The 16,243-nt window shown below is 36.6% G+C and overlaps 2 protein-coding genes across 6 annotated transcripts in view; one reads left to right on the top strand and one right to left on the bottom strand.

The window, feature by feature from the left end:
• LOC112456291 (delta(14)-sterol reductase) overlaps positions 1–5,794 on the top strand; it is a 68,990-nt gene extending 63,196 nt beyond the window's left edge. Inside the window, exons 1-9 of one of the 2 annotated variants that reach the window (XM_025018743.1) lie at positions 1,477–1,558; positions 2,096–2,253; positions 2,372–2,588; positions 2,662–2,921; positions 3,029–3,380; positions 3,459–3,757; positions 3,856–4,109; positions 4,178–4,302; positions 4,381–5,794. In XM_025018743.1, coding sequence (XP_024874511.1) covers positions 2,104–2,253; positions 2,372–2,588; positions 2,662–2,921; positions 3,029–3,380; positions 3,459–3,757; positions 3,856–4,109; positions 4,178–4,302; positions 4,381–4,664 — 1,941 coding nt within the window. In that variant the 5' untranslated portion in view covers positions 1,477–1,558; positions 2,096–2,103 and the 3' untranslated portion in view covers positions 4,665–5,794. Of the gene's footprint in view, positions 1–1,476; positions 1,559–2,095; positions 2,254–2,371; positions 2,589–2,661; positions 2,922–3,028; positions 3,381–3,458; positions 3,758–3,855; positions 4,110–4,177; positions 4,303–4,380 lie in introns of those variants that run through there. The other variant, XM_025018744.1, reaches the window with a different exon arrangement.
• Position 5,795: 1 nt separating this feature from the next.
• Positions 5,796–15,670, bottom strand: LOC112456292 (gamma-aminobutyric acid receptor subunit beta-like). 4 transcript variants are annotated; one of them, XM_025018746.1, is made up of 10 exons: positions 14,901–15,670; positions 12,669–13,064; positions 10,843–10,949; positions 10,111–10,178; positions 9,297–9,442; positions 8,971–9,128; positions 8,343–8,627; positions 7,894–8,124; positions 7,554–7,810; positions 7,160–7,312 (listed from the first exon to the last, which is right to left on the bottom strand). In XM_025018746.1, exons 2-10 carry the CDS (start codon positions 12,731–12,733, stop codon positions 7,160–7,162), a joined length of 1,470 nt encoding a protein of 489 aa, XP_024874514.1. In that variant the 5' UTR covers positions 12,734–13,064; positions 14,901–15,670. The 4 variants fall into 4 exon arrangements, with proteins under 4 accessions (XP_024874516.1, XP_024874514.1, XP_024874515.1 ...); XM_025018747.1 differs by having other exon boundaries at positions 12,669–12,936; XM_025018745.1 differs by having other exon boundaries at positions 12,669–12,867.
• Positions 15,671–16,243: the final 573 nt, after the last annotated feature.

The raw sequence follows: 16,243 nt of genomic DNA, 5'->3' as shown, positions 1-16,243 counted from the left end.
GTAAAGTGTCTACATTTTTTTAGCAGCCAGCCGAAATATATAACAGAATCTATAATCTATATAATAATTAAGATAAACGACTAAAGACGAGCACAAATAGGGATGTTGTTGATTTAAAAAGTCTATTATTATCAATAATGTATTAATTATGTCGAACGTTTCGACTATACTTATTTGTTAAGTTTTCCTTAGCAACATATAATTAAATATCAAAGGTTAATAAAGTCAAGATTATAAATTTTAGTAAAACGAAACGGCCTAAGAATTTAACAAGATGTCAAGATGTATAAAATGAAGTAATAACCGGTTAAAGATCGCAAACAAACAACAACATAGGTATATTTATCGGTAAATGGCAAAGATCGCCCATTGTTAAGTGTGTAATAAAATATAATATAAAAGCTGATCAATAAAAAGATTAAAAAGTTTACAAAATTTTTTTAATCAAACAAAAACTTACATCAATATTCAGCGCATTAGCAATTCACAGTTTCAATCAAACTGGTAATAGAGTTAATATAATAGTCAAAAGAATTGTCAAGAAAAATAAGCATCCGAATATTTATCTCTGAATTAACTACAAGTATTTATTAGAGACAGGAGTTAACGCGGCAAATATATTATAGTCATATGCCTATTTTTAACTCGGAAATGGACGCCTGATTTCTTTTGCATAAATGCACACGTCATAAGGTCACGTGGAGTGATTTTTTTACACTTTAATTTAAAAAGTCATTGTTATTTATAAATGCATATTGCATATTTTTCATTGTTCTATAATTTATTAATATTTGAGGACAATATATGTATATAGATTTAAACATTTTCTGACAGAAGTAAGAACAAACTAAAAGAAATATTTAAAAAATGAAAAAAAAGCATTAAAATTATTTGTGATGTGTGAGCTTAATTTTTTTGATACTGGGGTATAAAATTTACCCCAGACGCTCGTTCCTGAGTTCATCACAATCGGATTGAAACTGCGAATTGCTGATCTTGAGTAATTAACATTAATTTATTTTTAAAGATACATAGATCGTTATATATTTATGTGGATCTAGAGATTATAAAAAACACGGAATATAAAAACTTTCCAATTTATAATACATCTCTCCGAGTGAGATAAACAGAGTTTAATTCAAAGACAATCGTAGCTATAGAATTATGCACGCTGGTTATGAATCATTTGCGACATACCACTGCGGTGCCGGCGGTGCGGCTTCCGTTCCCCGTGATAAGATACGGGCACGGGCCCCAGCGTGCCCCGTACCGGACGCGCGCGAATAAACGCGACGCGAGTTGCGAACGCGCCGTGCTGACGTAAACGGCGTGGCGTGGGTCGATTTCCCGCGTGGGCTAAATCGGATGGGTTGCGGAACGCGCGACGCGCGTGCCTGCGTGCCTGCGCGCCTGCCCCGCGCTCGCGCGTCCCTCCCCCATCATTACTACGATGCGCCAGAGCGGTATCAGGCGTAACCTCGCGACTCGTGGAAGTTTTATTATTTTTCGCGGCGTCGCGGCGGATATCTCCGGAGTGGAACCGACCGTTGGAGCACGAGTAAGTAGAGCGTTTGCGAAGCCACGACGTCGCGATCCCGGTGAGACCGAGTTCCGATCCGTGGAACCCGCCGAAAGCGCGGGCGAACACTTTCCCGCGATTCGCTTCCGATGCCGCGACCGTTTACGTTTACGTTTAGCCTTCGTAACGGGCGGTTACGAAACTTACGCGGCACCCCGCGCTTTTCGACCGGACCGAATTCCTGCTCCGTTATCCGTGCAGGCTCCTGTGTACGCGTACGGAGCAATAAGTGATCGTTTTCGAGCTGCAATTGCGTTAAATCTGGATTATATAAGCCCAGTGGATCTAATTATCTCGCTTTCCTAGATTATCCTATGCGTTATGTGATATATGTGATATATGTGGATATATGTATATATATACATATATATATATACATATATGCATATATACATGTATATTGCATATATATGTAACATTGAGCTAGAGAAGATTTATCTAAACTAAACTGATTAGAGTTAATTAATAATTTTTAATTAAGTTTTAAGTTTAATTTTTGGGATATGCTCCACATAGGTCTCCCAATGAAGTTTACCGAGGGTGAAGAAGTCCTTGCCAAGTATCCGAATACTTCTGAATATTATAAGGGAAGGATTCTCAACGTCAGAGGCGATCGATATAAGATACAATTTGAAACAGGCATGGAGTACACAGTTAGAGAAAATGACATAAAGGTAAGTTGTTAACGATTGGTAAGGGAACATTGTTGTAAATTGACTAAATTGAGGAATATATAGGATGAATTTGAAGCTAAGGTCTTATCTTATATACCAGTCTTTTTTGTTTTCTAAGGCTGAGAGAGCTGGAAGAAGTACTACTAGAACAAGCAGGAGAACAACAAAGAGTCCCTCAAGATATTCCCCCAGCAGGAAGTCACCGAGCAGGCGATCGCCAGGAAGACAGTCGGCCAGATCGCCAGGGAGATCGCCAACGCTTTCGTCTAGGAAATTGCCTGTTCGTAGCACGCGTCTCGCTAAGATATCTCTATCTCGCATAGATGTCGAAAGCGGTAAGTGTATTCTGCATTTGATATTTGTTGCGCGTATTGATATTTATATGCAAAATTCTTCTCGTTTGTATAGATAAAACCAGCAATCATAAAGGAAGCGACTTAAAGGCACTGCAGGAGAGTCCGACTGAATCGTTGCCTCTGCAACAACGCTTGAAGAGGGAAATTATAACGGTAACGCGCAGACCGACGCTTCTGAAGACTGAGCAGGAATATAAATCAATTATAACAAGAAGCATGGATAGAGCCGTCTCGCTTCCGGTGGAGAGAAAAAATTATGTACAAGATTATCCTCCGGGAGACAAAGAAAGAGGATATTCAATGCAAAGAGATGTACGTTTTGATAATGTATTATTAATATATAACAAAATATTATTCTCTGATAATTTTTTCTTGTTTTCTAACAAAATTGTGATGTGTTATGTCGATGATTGTTTCAGGATTTGACAAAACCCTTGCATGAGGGCGATAAATGGGAATCAGTGGTGAAACGTGAAAAGGAGATAAATAGAGTCGACAAGCCGCAAGAATGGGGCGGATGGATCGGGACATCTTTTCTCGTATTTATATTACCGATTTCTGTAATCTTACCACAACTCTTGTGCTTGAAAGGACAGTGCAAATCTGCACTTGTAAAACCTGCTGTCAACTTGGAATCTTACTTAAATTTATATACCTTGTTGTCTTACATTGCATTTTTGATATTATTGGCTTGTATTTCGATTATACCGATTGGGAAAACCGTTGACGGACAGCAGAGTAAAATCGGGAGACTCCAATATCGCATAAATGGTACATGCTTGTGTAATTTTTAATTACGTATTGTTGTTATTATTATTATTACTTTAATATTTTCTTAAAATTTTTCAGGTTTTTTGAGCGCTATAGTAACGCTAATGATAATTGGTCTATGCCTGTACATGAATATACCGATTAGCGATTACATCTTGAATAATATCATGCAGTTGTCAATTAGTGGCTGGATTGTGGGAACATTTTTAGCTATGGCATTGTATATCAAGGCAGGAAAAGCTTCAGTGGCCAATCTGAATATATATGCATCAACCAACAGCAAGATATATAATTTTTGGCAGGGCAGAGAAATTAATCCGCGAATTGGCACTTTGGACATTAAGCTACTTTTGATACGAGCTTCTCTTATTGGCACGGTAATTATTACTTTTTATTTTTATTTTTACCGCAAGCAGATTATACAATATGAAGTAACAATTAAAAATTGATTGTAATTATATTCACTATTTTGCAGTTGATCGTGAACATAGCCGTCGCAATTAAAGCTGCTGGCGATATAAAGAATCTAAGTATTGAGAAACTTGATATAACTGCATTGTTAGCTGTCTTGTTGCAGCTATTTTATATCATACATGGCTTAATATACGAAGCTACTATTTTTACGACCTTCACAATAATGTACGAGGGAACTGGATACATGACATGTGTTAGTCACCTGTTGTACCCATTTTTGACGACTCTCACCACAAGATTTATATTATATCAGAAGTAAGTTCAATTAACATACATAAATACCAACACAATATTTTGATAATTCCTATTTTGTATTCTCTCAGGATGAAACTTAACTACTTCGCTGGGATATCTATTTTGAGCTTTGTAGTGGGATATGCTTTATACAGGGCTAGTAACTTGCGGAAAGATGAGTTTAGGAAGAATCCAGTTTCGCCGACAATACCTTGTAAGTGTAAGGGCAAGCAATAACTATTCCTTTTTTTCTCTTCTGATTAAAACTAACGTTCATCCTTGAAATTTACAGATTTGGAAACTATCCCGACATTACGCGGAAAGAAATTGATGGTGTCAGGTTTATGGGGCTATGTGAGACATCCCAATTATTTGGGCGACATTATAATGCAGTGGTCTATCGCGAGTATTAGCTTGGCAAACGACATTCTACCGTACTACACGGCGATCTGCTGCACGTTAGTGCTCGCTTACAGAGCCGTGAGAGACAATAAACGTTGTCAGGCGCGCTACGGATACGCATGGGAGCAATACTGTTCGCGAGTGAAGTACATGATCTTGAAACGTATATTTTAAGGCAATGGGACGCATAGCATGGTATTTTTGAATGCCCAATTCTATATCAGAGTTTTATCACAGAAGGTAATGCTCATTACATTTTATAGGATCTCTAATCGTGCATTTTAAGATATTTTTATGAAACATAGTGATATATTAGTATTATAAAGTACACAAATGTAGAATCAGATAAGAGCCAAAAATATTTTGATAATATTGAGAGATTTCACATTAAAGATCTATATATATATATATTATATATTTAAGTTTATGACATGAATCTCCATATATGAGATGAGAAGTGGACAAGACGATATCACATGTTTTGATAAAGAGAGAAAAAACTTGTGTATTTGTAGGATAAGTATATACAATATACACATATATATATACATAGTATATTTGTTATAAGATATGTGCCTGTAAAAATATCGAGCATTACAAACTTGAAAATACAAATTAAGAAATTAAGAAATTTTATACTTTTATATATTAGACATACATAAGTGTACAATTTTATTATATAATTATCATAGAAATTAGTAGTCTCCTTAAAAGACATGATTTTTTTGAATAAAGTATATTCTCGTCTATTTTCTCGTGTTTATCTTATAATTCTAATATAACTGTTTTTAACATGGGTGTATAGCCATATTTTTGAAGACTATGAAGTCTATAATAGTCTATATTCTATATATAACCATATATACATATATTGTATTTTTGGACTAAGGATCTATTATAGGATTTATAATAGGAATAATATAAAGGGCGCATTATTATGGGATAATATGCTTTTCTAAATTAAATTAACAAGTTGCTATTATGAAAGCCACAATTAAGTAAAATGAAGAATGAGAAATATTACACTGTGTAACTTAAACATGTTAAACAGGATTAAAGTGTTGAATGGATTGTTAATGATATAAAAATATGTAGTATATTTGTACACTTATTTTTTATTAAACTGCTCGTATATATACATGTACATCTAATTATTATAAAAACAATCTCGTTAAATTGGATTGTTAAAAATATGTCCATTCGATCCAATCGTCTGTAACGTAATTGTCAAACGGAAGTTTGGACATTCTTACACTGTAAATCATTACGTGTCTTAGCCAATCGTTAATAGAGATTATCCTCTATTTTACATGTGTGTGTGTGTGTGTGTGTGTGTGTGTGTTTTATCTAACAGATACCATTTATTCCTAAAAATAAAGATTTATCAAAATTGCACGTGCGACTTACTGTAAAATAATGAAAGCAAATTTCCGTATATCTATAAATCTATTCGCGTTAGACACGTGTTTAATTGTCCGGATTATTATACGTATTTATTCACTATTTTTATAGCCATATTTATTTCTTAAAATTATATTTAGAAATTGTCGTTAAGCCACAAATGTACTGTCTCTATATGACATTTTTCAAATACTTTATTTTTTAAGAAAAATATCTTTCAAGTTTATACATGATGATATCTGATACAATCCATGCCTGCAAATTGTATGACTGAAAATGACGATTGTGGAAATAATTATTATAATACAGTATAGAAAGAATTATGTTGATTGCCAATCCGTTATACATATTGTTAATCTATTTCTTCAAATAATTTATTATCGTCGATAATAATCTTTTCATCAGTCGATTAATTTATTTGAACTTATAACTTGATCCGTTAATTTCGTATTTTTTACATCGATCTTACTTAATTCTATTTTGTGAAATTGTGGGCCAGAGAACCATTTTGCATAAAAGCGAGCCGGCGATCATGAAGGCGAACCAAGACACAAATATAAAAATAACAACATGTATTCGATTTTATATCATTTTATGACTTTATCGTCACAGACAAAATTAACAGAGTAGAAGTGTATTTTAGATATACATTTCGTTAAATTATTCATTAAATGATATTTTTTTTAATATATAAAGAAAAATAGCTTTTTAATACACAAAAAAAACATTTTATTTCGAAAATAAAATGATTTAGATTACGTTTGTCATCACGGACGCAAATGTTCCGACGCATTTTGTTTCTCGAGATTGCCGCAAAATTTTATCGTCCGAATATCTACTTATTGACCCTTCTCGTACGAACATGGCAAAGCTGTCATGCTTTATTAGGAACATATTGTCGTTCGTCCATATTGCTTATCGCTCATTCATATTGTTTTATCTCTCATCCATATTGCTTATCGCTCATCCATATTACTTATCGCTAATATTTATATACTTTCTAATTAACGAAAATTTTCATAAACGCTGTTGGCACACACGAGTCCTCCGCCGTTCTACGTTTTATCAATAAGTGTTTCGTGGCAGTACTTTCGATTCAGTACTTTCATCACCTGCTGGTATTCGGTGGACCTTTATCCCTCTGAAAAATATTGCACATCCTTCGATGATCATGCTAGAAGACTTGAAAGGATCCTCCCGAATCGATTGGTCCTTTTTAGGCGCACACGAGGCCGAGTGGAATTCAGTTTTTAATATCCGTTCGCCGCTCAGAAGAAATAGAAGATCCAGTACCCGGCGTTAAACAGCATGAAGCTGACTGGGAAGATGATCCGTGAGTACTTGTCTATCACGTTTACGTCCTTGATCTTCGGCATCGATACACGTAATACGGTAGCTCCTCTACGTAGAGCGTGTAACACCTACAAGATCCGATTGCAGTTTTCGAGTTAAGTAGATTTAAATTAAATTTAAACTTTAGGGAAAGAGAAGTGTGATTAAAAAAGTTAAAGGAGTAACTCCGGTAAATTCTTTTCATTTTTGCAGTCCTCCAAAAGTGTCTTTCACAAAAATGTAAAACGCAAAAACGTGGTGAGAATGTTTGAGACATTTCTCAAGTATTTTCAGTACAGTTGCTTTTTGTCGAGAAAGGCCTTCGCATACCTTTGGCTTGTGCGGTCTCGGGCCTCTGTACCTGAGACCGCTGCTTCGTCCGTGTGTGTTGTAAGCGGCGGTCCTGGAAATACGAAAGCTCGGCGGAAACTTGGCCGGGTCGTGATCCCTTCCGGCTCCCAGTGTCGATGAAGCGCTAACTAAACCTGACCTATTTCTAATGCTCGGCAGAGGTGACATTCTGAGGTCTTGAAGCTCTATGATATCCGCGTCCGTGCAGCCGGGGTAAGGCGAGCTGGCTTTGCTTCCTGAAAAGAAATGAATTAATCGAACAAGAAAATATGGTAAATCTTGGGGAGATTATTAAGCCGATATTCGGCTGCCCGGTTACCTGTTTTAGAAGATAGTATTTTTTTCTCATCGGTCTCTTTCTTCTTCGTCTTCTTCTTCGCTCTAGCGCCCCAATACGTGTAATTGACCGCCGCGTATTCCAACAGAGCCGCGAACACGAAAACAAAGCACATCACCAGGTAGATGTCGATGGCTTTCACGTAACTGATCCGTGGCAGTGAGCTTCTAACACCCGTCGATATTGTTGTCATTGTCAGTACGGTTGTGATGCCTGAAAGGAGAGAAGAGAGTAATAAATTATGCATCCTATGTTATACATTTGCCTATAAATTCAACGAGAAAAGAATTTTTCTTAGCGACAATTTGTTAGAAAAAAAAATCGAAATTTATTGCTAAAAGGGAAGAAAAGTAAAAACTTACTAGTTCTAATTTAATGGAAATCTGATTTTAATTAATTTAAAAGAATTATACAGTTTTTTAAAGACATACCGAGAGCTACTCTCGCGCTGGTGGCTTCGTGATTGATCCAGAAACTGACCCAGCTGAGCATCACAATTAGTATACTTGGCAGGTACGTCTGAAAAACGAAATATCCGATGTTCCTCTGGAGCTTGAAACTTAGCGAGAGCCTTTGGTAAATGCCCGTCGCCAGCCTCTCCTTTCGATCGTTGGTCTCGTAGCCGATTATCGTAAATTGCGGCAATTCCGCCTCCTCGACCCCACGAACGGGAGTTTCCTTCCAGTACATTACTACGTCGGACACCGTGTATCCATCTGAGCATTTAAAACAATTAAAACAATTTATAATTCAGAATAATCTACAGTTTGTTAGAACACTTTTTGCTTTCTTCATTTCTTAATCCTTAGTCAAATAATTGATTTTTACATATATCTTAGACGATTATTACAGCTAATAAGTGTAATTTTTGCAAACAAAATATTTAATTTAAAAAGACAGGAAACATTTTTAAAAACTGACTGAGAATATTACTTTTTAATAATATATAAAAAAGGTGTCGTGGGGTTTTTTATCTTTTTATGTAAAGCGATAATTACGAGAAGAGAATGATAGATGCGTTCGAAATGATCGATTGTAGACGCATATCCCAATACGTACAGCTTTCGATTTCGACCGTGCAATTCTGCGAGTCGAGGGGGTAGTAATGCAGGTCCATCATGCAGGCCAGGGTCGTTGTGAATCTCATGCCGTATGTGATCGAGCCGTCACCAGATAATCTAACGAGTTTATTGCGCTCGGTGACATCGTGCAGAAAGCTGCAATAAATTCGGTAAAACGATACGTTACCGAACAGAGCTGAGGAGATAAAGGAATAAAAAACGTCGTTAAATGAAATCTTCGAGAATAAAATAATTATACGAATGTGTTCAGCACAAAGGGCCTTACGAAGCGTCACAATAACATTTACTCGTCGTCGCGATTACCTATTTTTATCGTTGGCAAAAAACGTGTCTGGGACCCAAATCTTTTCCGCAAAGTCGCCGCTTAACGTCAGTATCTCGTCCTCGTGCGAGAAGGCGAGTCTCTCGTCCTTCCAATATTGATTTAAGTACATCGTTATCGTGTAATCCTGAGATGCAAATAATGATTAACGTCACTAAGAGAACTTGGTTGTTGTAATTAATTAAAAAAATTATATAAAACATACGTATATATAATCCGTTCCGTTGTTTTCAAGAAGAAAGGAGAAGATAAAAAGAATATCGCTCAAAAATACATTTCAACAGAATGACGCGATTATGAGTAAAGAAAAAAAAAGAAACTTTGTTGGATGGATATGTTGAACGCAGCTTATCCGAGAGCCTTGGGGATACGAATCGATTTACGAATCGCGACGAGGATGTTATGAATGTCGGTGAGAGAACGAATTTTGTATTCTGACTTATGTGTAATATTCCAATACAAACGTTTCCAATGCAACGTAAGCATCGATTTACATATGTGTCACGAGATTAGATGGTAGAGTAAATGGTAATATAAATCAAAGAAGCAATATAAAGTATTAAAAGTATTTCTTTTTAATTTGATGAAATTTATTTCGTGTGTGTAGGATTAAATAATTAAATTTATATAAAATATTAAAATTAATATGAAAATATATTAAACATTAAAATTAAATTTATATTAACTATTAGATAAATTTATATTAAGCTAATAGACAAGTGGATTAAAAATTATTGCCGCACCACAAATATTCTTTATTTGTATAAATATTTTTTTAATTTTATTTATACTCACCATATTGACTTCTGAGATCGCGTCAAAACTCGCGATGGTAAGATCCATCCCGACTGGTAATGGATTGCCTTTAAATAATAATCTGTTATTAATTTTTTAGATGCATTACATAACTCAAAAAGATAATTTTAAGCTGTTTGCGATATGTATGCGAAAGACCTAGGGAAATAAATATAGTCTTCGTCTAATCCATTGATAATATCGGCAAATTACTTCCCCTCGTTGCACGTTCGATTAAAAGTGCTGATTGCGATCACGCTTCGTTGAATAACGTGGAAAACCTTATTAAAGCTTTCCATATATCGCCCTGCCTTCGAACTCTATTCTAAAATTTAACTCTATAAAATACGGCTCGAAACCCAAATATAAGCGAGAGCTCCATTTGTAAAGTTTATTTCAATATGTGGATTAAAAATATTTTTCTCAGTGTTATATTTTCAAGTTGCATATTTTCTCATTAAGATTTTTATACATAGAAATATATTATTAGTAACACATATGTATATAGTTTATTAATATATATTATATTATATATATAATTATATATATTATTAAATATATTATAATTATGTTAATAATTATTATTAATTCTATATATAACTTATTTGATTCAATGTGAACGCGCGAAATAATTTTTATCAAAATTAAATAATGCACATATCGCTGTGAGCTTGTAAAAAATTTTTTAGGATAATTTTTAGCAAAACGTGCGAAGATCGACCCAAAGCTTACCGCCAAAGTTCGGCCTTAATCGGATATCGTAGCCTTCGAGTATCCTCGAAATTGTCTGCGTAACGTTCTCCAGTCTATCGGACATCCCGGTGCTCTCCAGGGAAGCCCTGTGAAGTGCGAAATTCCCAAAACTGTCGATAGAGCTTAAAGCTGTTAAAATATCTTTACTAGCAAGTACGTTGTTAAATCTATCGAATGAATATTGAAACGACTATGGGATAGCTTTGAGAATTTAATATTACATATCATACAATATTATTAATAATATTAACGCATTATATAATAATTATATATGAATATTTGCAAGATTTACTGTTCCATTAGTCCCAATTTTTTTTAACAAAAAAACTATAGAACAGCTTTGGTAGGCTCTTATAAATAGAATTTAATATTACACACCTTTTAATATTAATTCAATATTAACGTATTATAAATTATAATAATTATATATATGAATATTGGCAAGATTTACTGTTCCATTATTAGATCAATTTTTTGAACAAAAATTTTGCCTTTTGAAGTACGCCCCGAACATTCATATCTTTGACGTTCATTTTTTATCAAACATGGCCTATAACGAATAAAATCCAAAACGTATGTTTCTTTCTGATACACAAAAATGAATCATTTATCCAAGGTTTGTCCAATATTTTTACATGTAATAGCAAGTTATATTTTTACATAAAAAACAAATAAATGTTGCATGTGTAGATGTATGTGTGACGTGATGTACAACGGCGCAACAAAGATATGCACACAATCGAGGTATAAAATATCGAGATTAATACGTATAAATACCGAAGAAAACCGTGGATAGAACAGAAATAATGGAACGTCTCGGGAAATTACTTCCATTAACCAATTCGGGCACCGTCGATCTGGTCTGGTCCCTAGCGATCATTGTGCTCGCTATCATAATATTCTTCATTTTGAGAAAAAATTAACGAGCTGCGGGAAGATTGCTTCGATTTTGTATGCGGCGTTGTTCGAAAAAAATTATCAGGTTTATCTTCTGCCCGGGAAATGGAGCTTTATTGTCTCTCCTTGTGTACAGTGGACTGATTGGAGCTTTAATTGCACGAACGATCGCTCATGTTGCACGTCGACCTTAATTCAGGTATTTAATTATTTTCTTTTGTACACAGCTGTATTTGTTCTGTCGAGATTTATCTTCTATATATAATTGCATATATATTAATTTTTTTTACTATATTTATATGTAGCATTAATTGAGAATTGCGACATTATTATTAACATATTAAACCAAATTGCATTTTAAGTTTTACAATCGCGCTATAGATTATTGTATTGAAGAGTCGTAGGAACAGTTTGAAGTTCATTGAACGAACAAATCGAAAGTCGACTTTTCTTTAGTGAATTATCTATAAAAACTTCAGCAGAGCTGTGCCAAGCTGATTAAATCAGAACTATTCAATAATTGGGCATAGAGCTTCTAGTTGCAATTTTATTAAAATACTTACAAACTTTAATTATATAAACATTTGAGAGAGAAAAAATTACATTTTTTTATATAATAATATATATTTTTAAAATTAGTTTTATTATATATGTCCATCAATATAAAAACTTCATGTTTAGCATCTCATTCATTTGTAATGTATATCATTATTTATAGCAGCGTTTATAAAGAAGCTTCCCTCATTATCTCTACCGGAATATGTGTCTGGGGATACATAATCAAAATCGCACCCCTTGCGAGTGCGTGTCACGTGTGCGTTACAATTAGAACGTAGGAAAGTACCAAACCTTATTATCCCCCTTGTGATTTTTCAGGATAGGGCGAGGATTTGAATGACGATGCTCACCAGATGACACGATGACACAGCTGCACGAGGAGGAGGACGATCAGCGGCAGCCCGCGCGGCAGCATCCTGCCAATCGTCTTCGTTATCCGGCCGGGATTGCGTCAGTGAACGACGAGCGCGATGGAGAACGTCATCTCGCGGTATCCTCGCATCCCCTCGGCATCCCCGTAACCGGCTCGCTGCCGCCACCGCCGTCGTTCTACAATCACAGACGTAGGGAAGAGCCCGTCGACCCTTTTCGCACGCCTGCTCGTCGCTACCCTTGACCCTAAATACAGCTTCCACGTGTACCTCCATACGCAATGTATTCCACGCAAACACGCATTCACGGAATTATCCCGCATGAAGGACAAGTCTCACGGTAACATCCACCGCATCCGCAATAAGTCATCTACTCTAAGGGGGATGGGGGGGGAGGTTAATCCAGCGGAAACAGCCGGAGAAAGTTCCATGGAAGACTTATCCTTATACCATATAATCCTACGCATTCCGTTCCCGGGATGTACAGGAAATAAGCTTAATTAAATTTCGTTAAAGAAGAATTTCGTCCCAATTAAAAAAAAATTTATGAGTTCAACTTGATTTCTATTTTGCCAACGTTTATATACAAGATAAAAACGGGCGGTTGCTTCTAAACGTTGCGCTGACTTGCATTTTGTCATTGTTATAACGAGTTACATGACATATTATCATTCTCAAAGAAAAAGTAATAAAAACTATTGCTTTTTACGCTAAATAATTTGTTGTTATCGCTAATTTTGTCGCCTAATGCCGTCAATCGAGAGAGCGAAAAAGTTATGAGGCTCTTCCATTTGTGTTCCGAGGCAATCAATGCTGTTTTTCTTTCTGAAAATTCCGAGCGTGAAAAATCAAATGATTTAAAAACTAGATGTAACTCCATTATCATGTACGATTGACCCAGATTGGAGAGTGAAGCATAACGAAATGTGGACAGGCGCGTTATACATACAATACAGTAAAATAGGAACAAAATAAAATCATGCATAACACGCCCTATATACCGCCTGTGTTCCAACCTCGCGCTTTACTCACTTCCTATTTAAAGATTGCGCACGTACGAAGCCGCACAGACGTGACACTCGCGTAAAACAATAAAAAGAGCGCGTAAAATATATTTCGGTTAGAAATCAGAAAAAATCAGAAAAATTACTTTTAACGAGGCAATTCCGTGGGGCAATCAAGACGAGGAACATCTTGTTAGTCACGAAACTCTATACTTCGTAAATAATGACGGTATACGACTTTTTTCCTTCTTTAGGTTGGCTTTATTAATGCTCGAGTTTTAGGTTGACGACAGGAAATATTTCATGCACGCGACACCCTAGGCAAGTAAAAAAATTGAAAAAATTACCGATATATTGCACAAAATATTATTTTCCTCGCTGTTACTTTATTAGTTAATATAATTTATTTTATAAAATTATAATTATTATATATAAAAATCAAACAAAATACTGTTACAAATAATAGAATCGTAAATAGTATTAAATCGCGAATCAGTAGAAACAAAAGCACATGATATATGCTAGGATTTAATTTATCTATTTTCTAGTAAACAAACTGTCCGTAATATGCCAGCAGATTGGCAGGAAATTCGATTAGAAATTGCTGGCAAATTGGCATCAACCACGTTAAGCTCGTACTTTGCTGATAAAACCTGCTGATATAACATGACAGCAGATTGGCGGCAGAAACCGAGCAGGATCTGTCGAATGCAGATTCTGCTCTATTTCTGCCATCAATTTTAACCGTATAGCAAATATATTAAAGTTCGCTTGAGTTTTGCTATTAATACGCTATCGTATTTTGTTAACAAACTTTGTTATATTTCTGCTAGCATTCTAGCAACACAGCATCATATGTATCAGATCTTCTGACATTTGTAGCAGACACTTTGCAGATTCTCGATACAGACTGTCTGAGTTTTCACTTATTAATATATATCAATTTCTAAATTTAATTAAAAATTTATTTGAAAGTCTACATAAGTCTTACATAAGTATTTTCCAAGAAACATTGATTTATTGCAATATTTATCAAATGAAATCAGAACTGCAAATCATTCTTTTATGCAAACCAAATAAAAATTCACTCAAGTTCATACTTGAATAAATACATATCTATAAATGTATTAATTCACTATGGTTTGCCGATAAGTGTACTTACTTCTTTTGTGCTACTTAGATTTACATTAAATGCATAGGCAATTACCTGCTGCATCCGACGGGAATCACGACGCGCGCGACGATCTCATCGTCGATCCGACGGAGATATCAGGATTGTCAGACGGATTATCGCGTCGTTGACCGGCGTTATCAATCGCATTCACCTCGGTCCATCGTCGTAGCTTGAAATCGATCGGCAGTGCAAGATCACGAGATCTCCCAAGACTCGGCCGATCGTTATTGTCGTTCGCGGGATTCACTATATTCGCAGAATTCACCGGGTCATCACCTCTCGTTGAACGCGATCGAATTCGCTGATCACTCAAACTCGCGAAATCCGAACGCGCTGTCACGAGACCGTCATCGATCGTCGCGCAGCATCACTCCCCGTCGATGTCCACGTCCTCGTTCTCGTCCTCGTCCACGTCGTCGTTGTCCCCGTCGTCGGATGGAAACGTAGGCGCGAGGTATTCCTGATGTGCGCCACGAGCCTCGCGGAGGCTGCTGCCTTTCATCCCTCGGTAGCTAACGCGGATCCACTGTCGATTACTCTCTTCAGACCCTCTCTCTTTCTCCATCTCTCTCTCTCTCTGTCTCTCTCATTCTCGCTCCCCTCTTTCACTTCCTCATCACGAACGCGTTCTCCCTCTCTCTCGTTCACTTCGGAGATCATCCCCCTCACTCCCACCTGCCAACGCGCGGTTTCCCCTCTGTCTCTCCGTCGCAATTCAATTCCCCTTTCTCTCGCTCTCACGAATCCTCCCTCTTCCACGCTCTCATTTTCGCGGAACCTCCTTCCCTCTCGCTTACATCCTCTTTTTCACGTGCGATTGCCTCCGTTTCACCCCCGTTTATCCCTCTGCCCGTATCTCTCTTTCTCTCTTCTCTCCCCCCTCTTTCTCTCTTTTCCCTCTTCTCTCGCTCTCTCGAATCGCCTTGATACTACTCTCTTCCGCTTCTCGGAGTCTCTCCTCGTCTTTCGTCACCGTCCCACAAGCCACCCCCGCGACTTGCTGTACGACTTGCGCATGCACGGTATACCTACTCTATCTCCGTGTGTTCGACCTAGTGACACACAGCCGGTGATCGGATTTCCAGAACGAGCCGATCGAACACCTCCATCGTCACTATCGCCAACGCCATCATCATCGCCATCACGATGTCACCATCATCATCGTATCTATACCATCTCAGCTTCTTAACGCGAGAAAAGGCGTCATTAACTTTCTCGAGTAGTAACGCGATGAAAATGCCGGAGGTAATCGATGCTTATCTCGCGATGTAAGATATAAGAACCGATCGGCTCTTCCTGATCGCTCCATGACGGAACCTCGCGATGCGTAAAAGTATGACGAAACTCGGCGGAGAAGTACGCAAAACTATACGTTT

Source organism: Temnothorax curvispinosus, unplaced genomic scaffold (genome assembly GCF_003070985.1).
Source record: "Temnothorax curvispinosus isolate PA1 unplaced genomic scaffold, ASM307098v1 QBEX01006738.1, whole genome shotgun sequence".
Taxonomy (NCBI): Eukaryota; Metazoa; Arthropoda; class Insecta; order Hymenoptera; family Formicidae; genus Temnothorax; species Temnothorax curvispinosus.
This window is presented reverse-complemented; position numbering and strand designations above follow the sequence as displayed.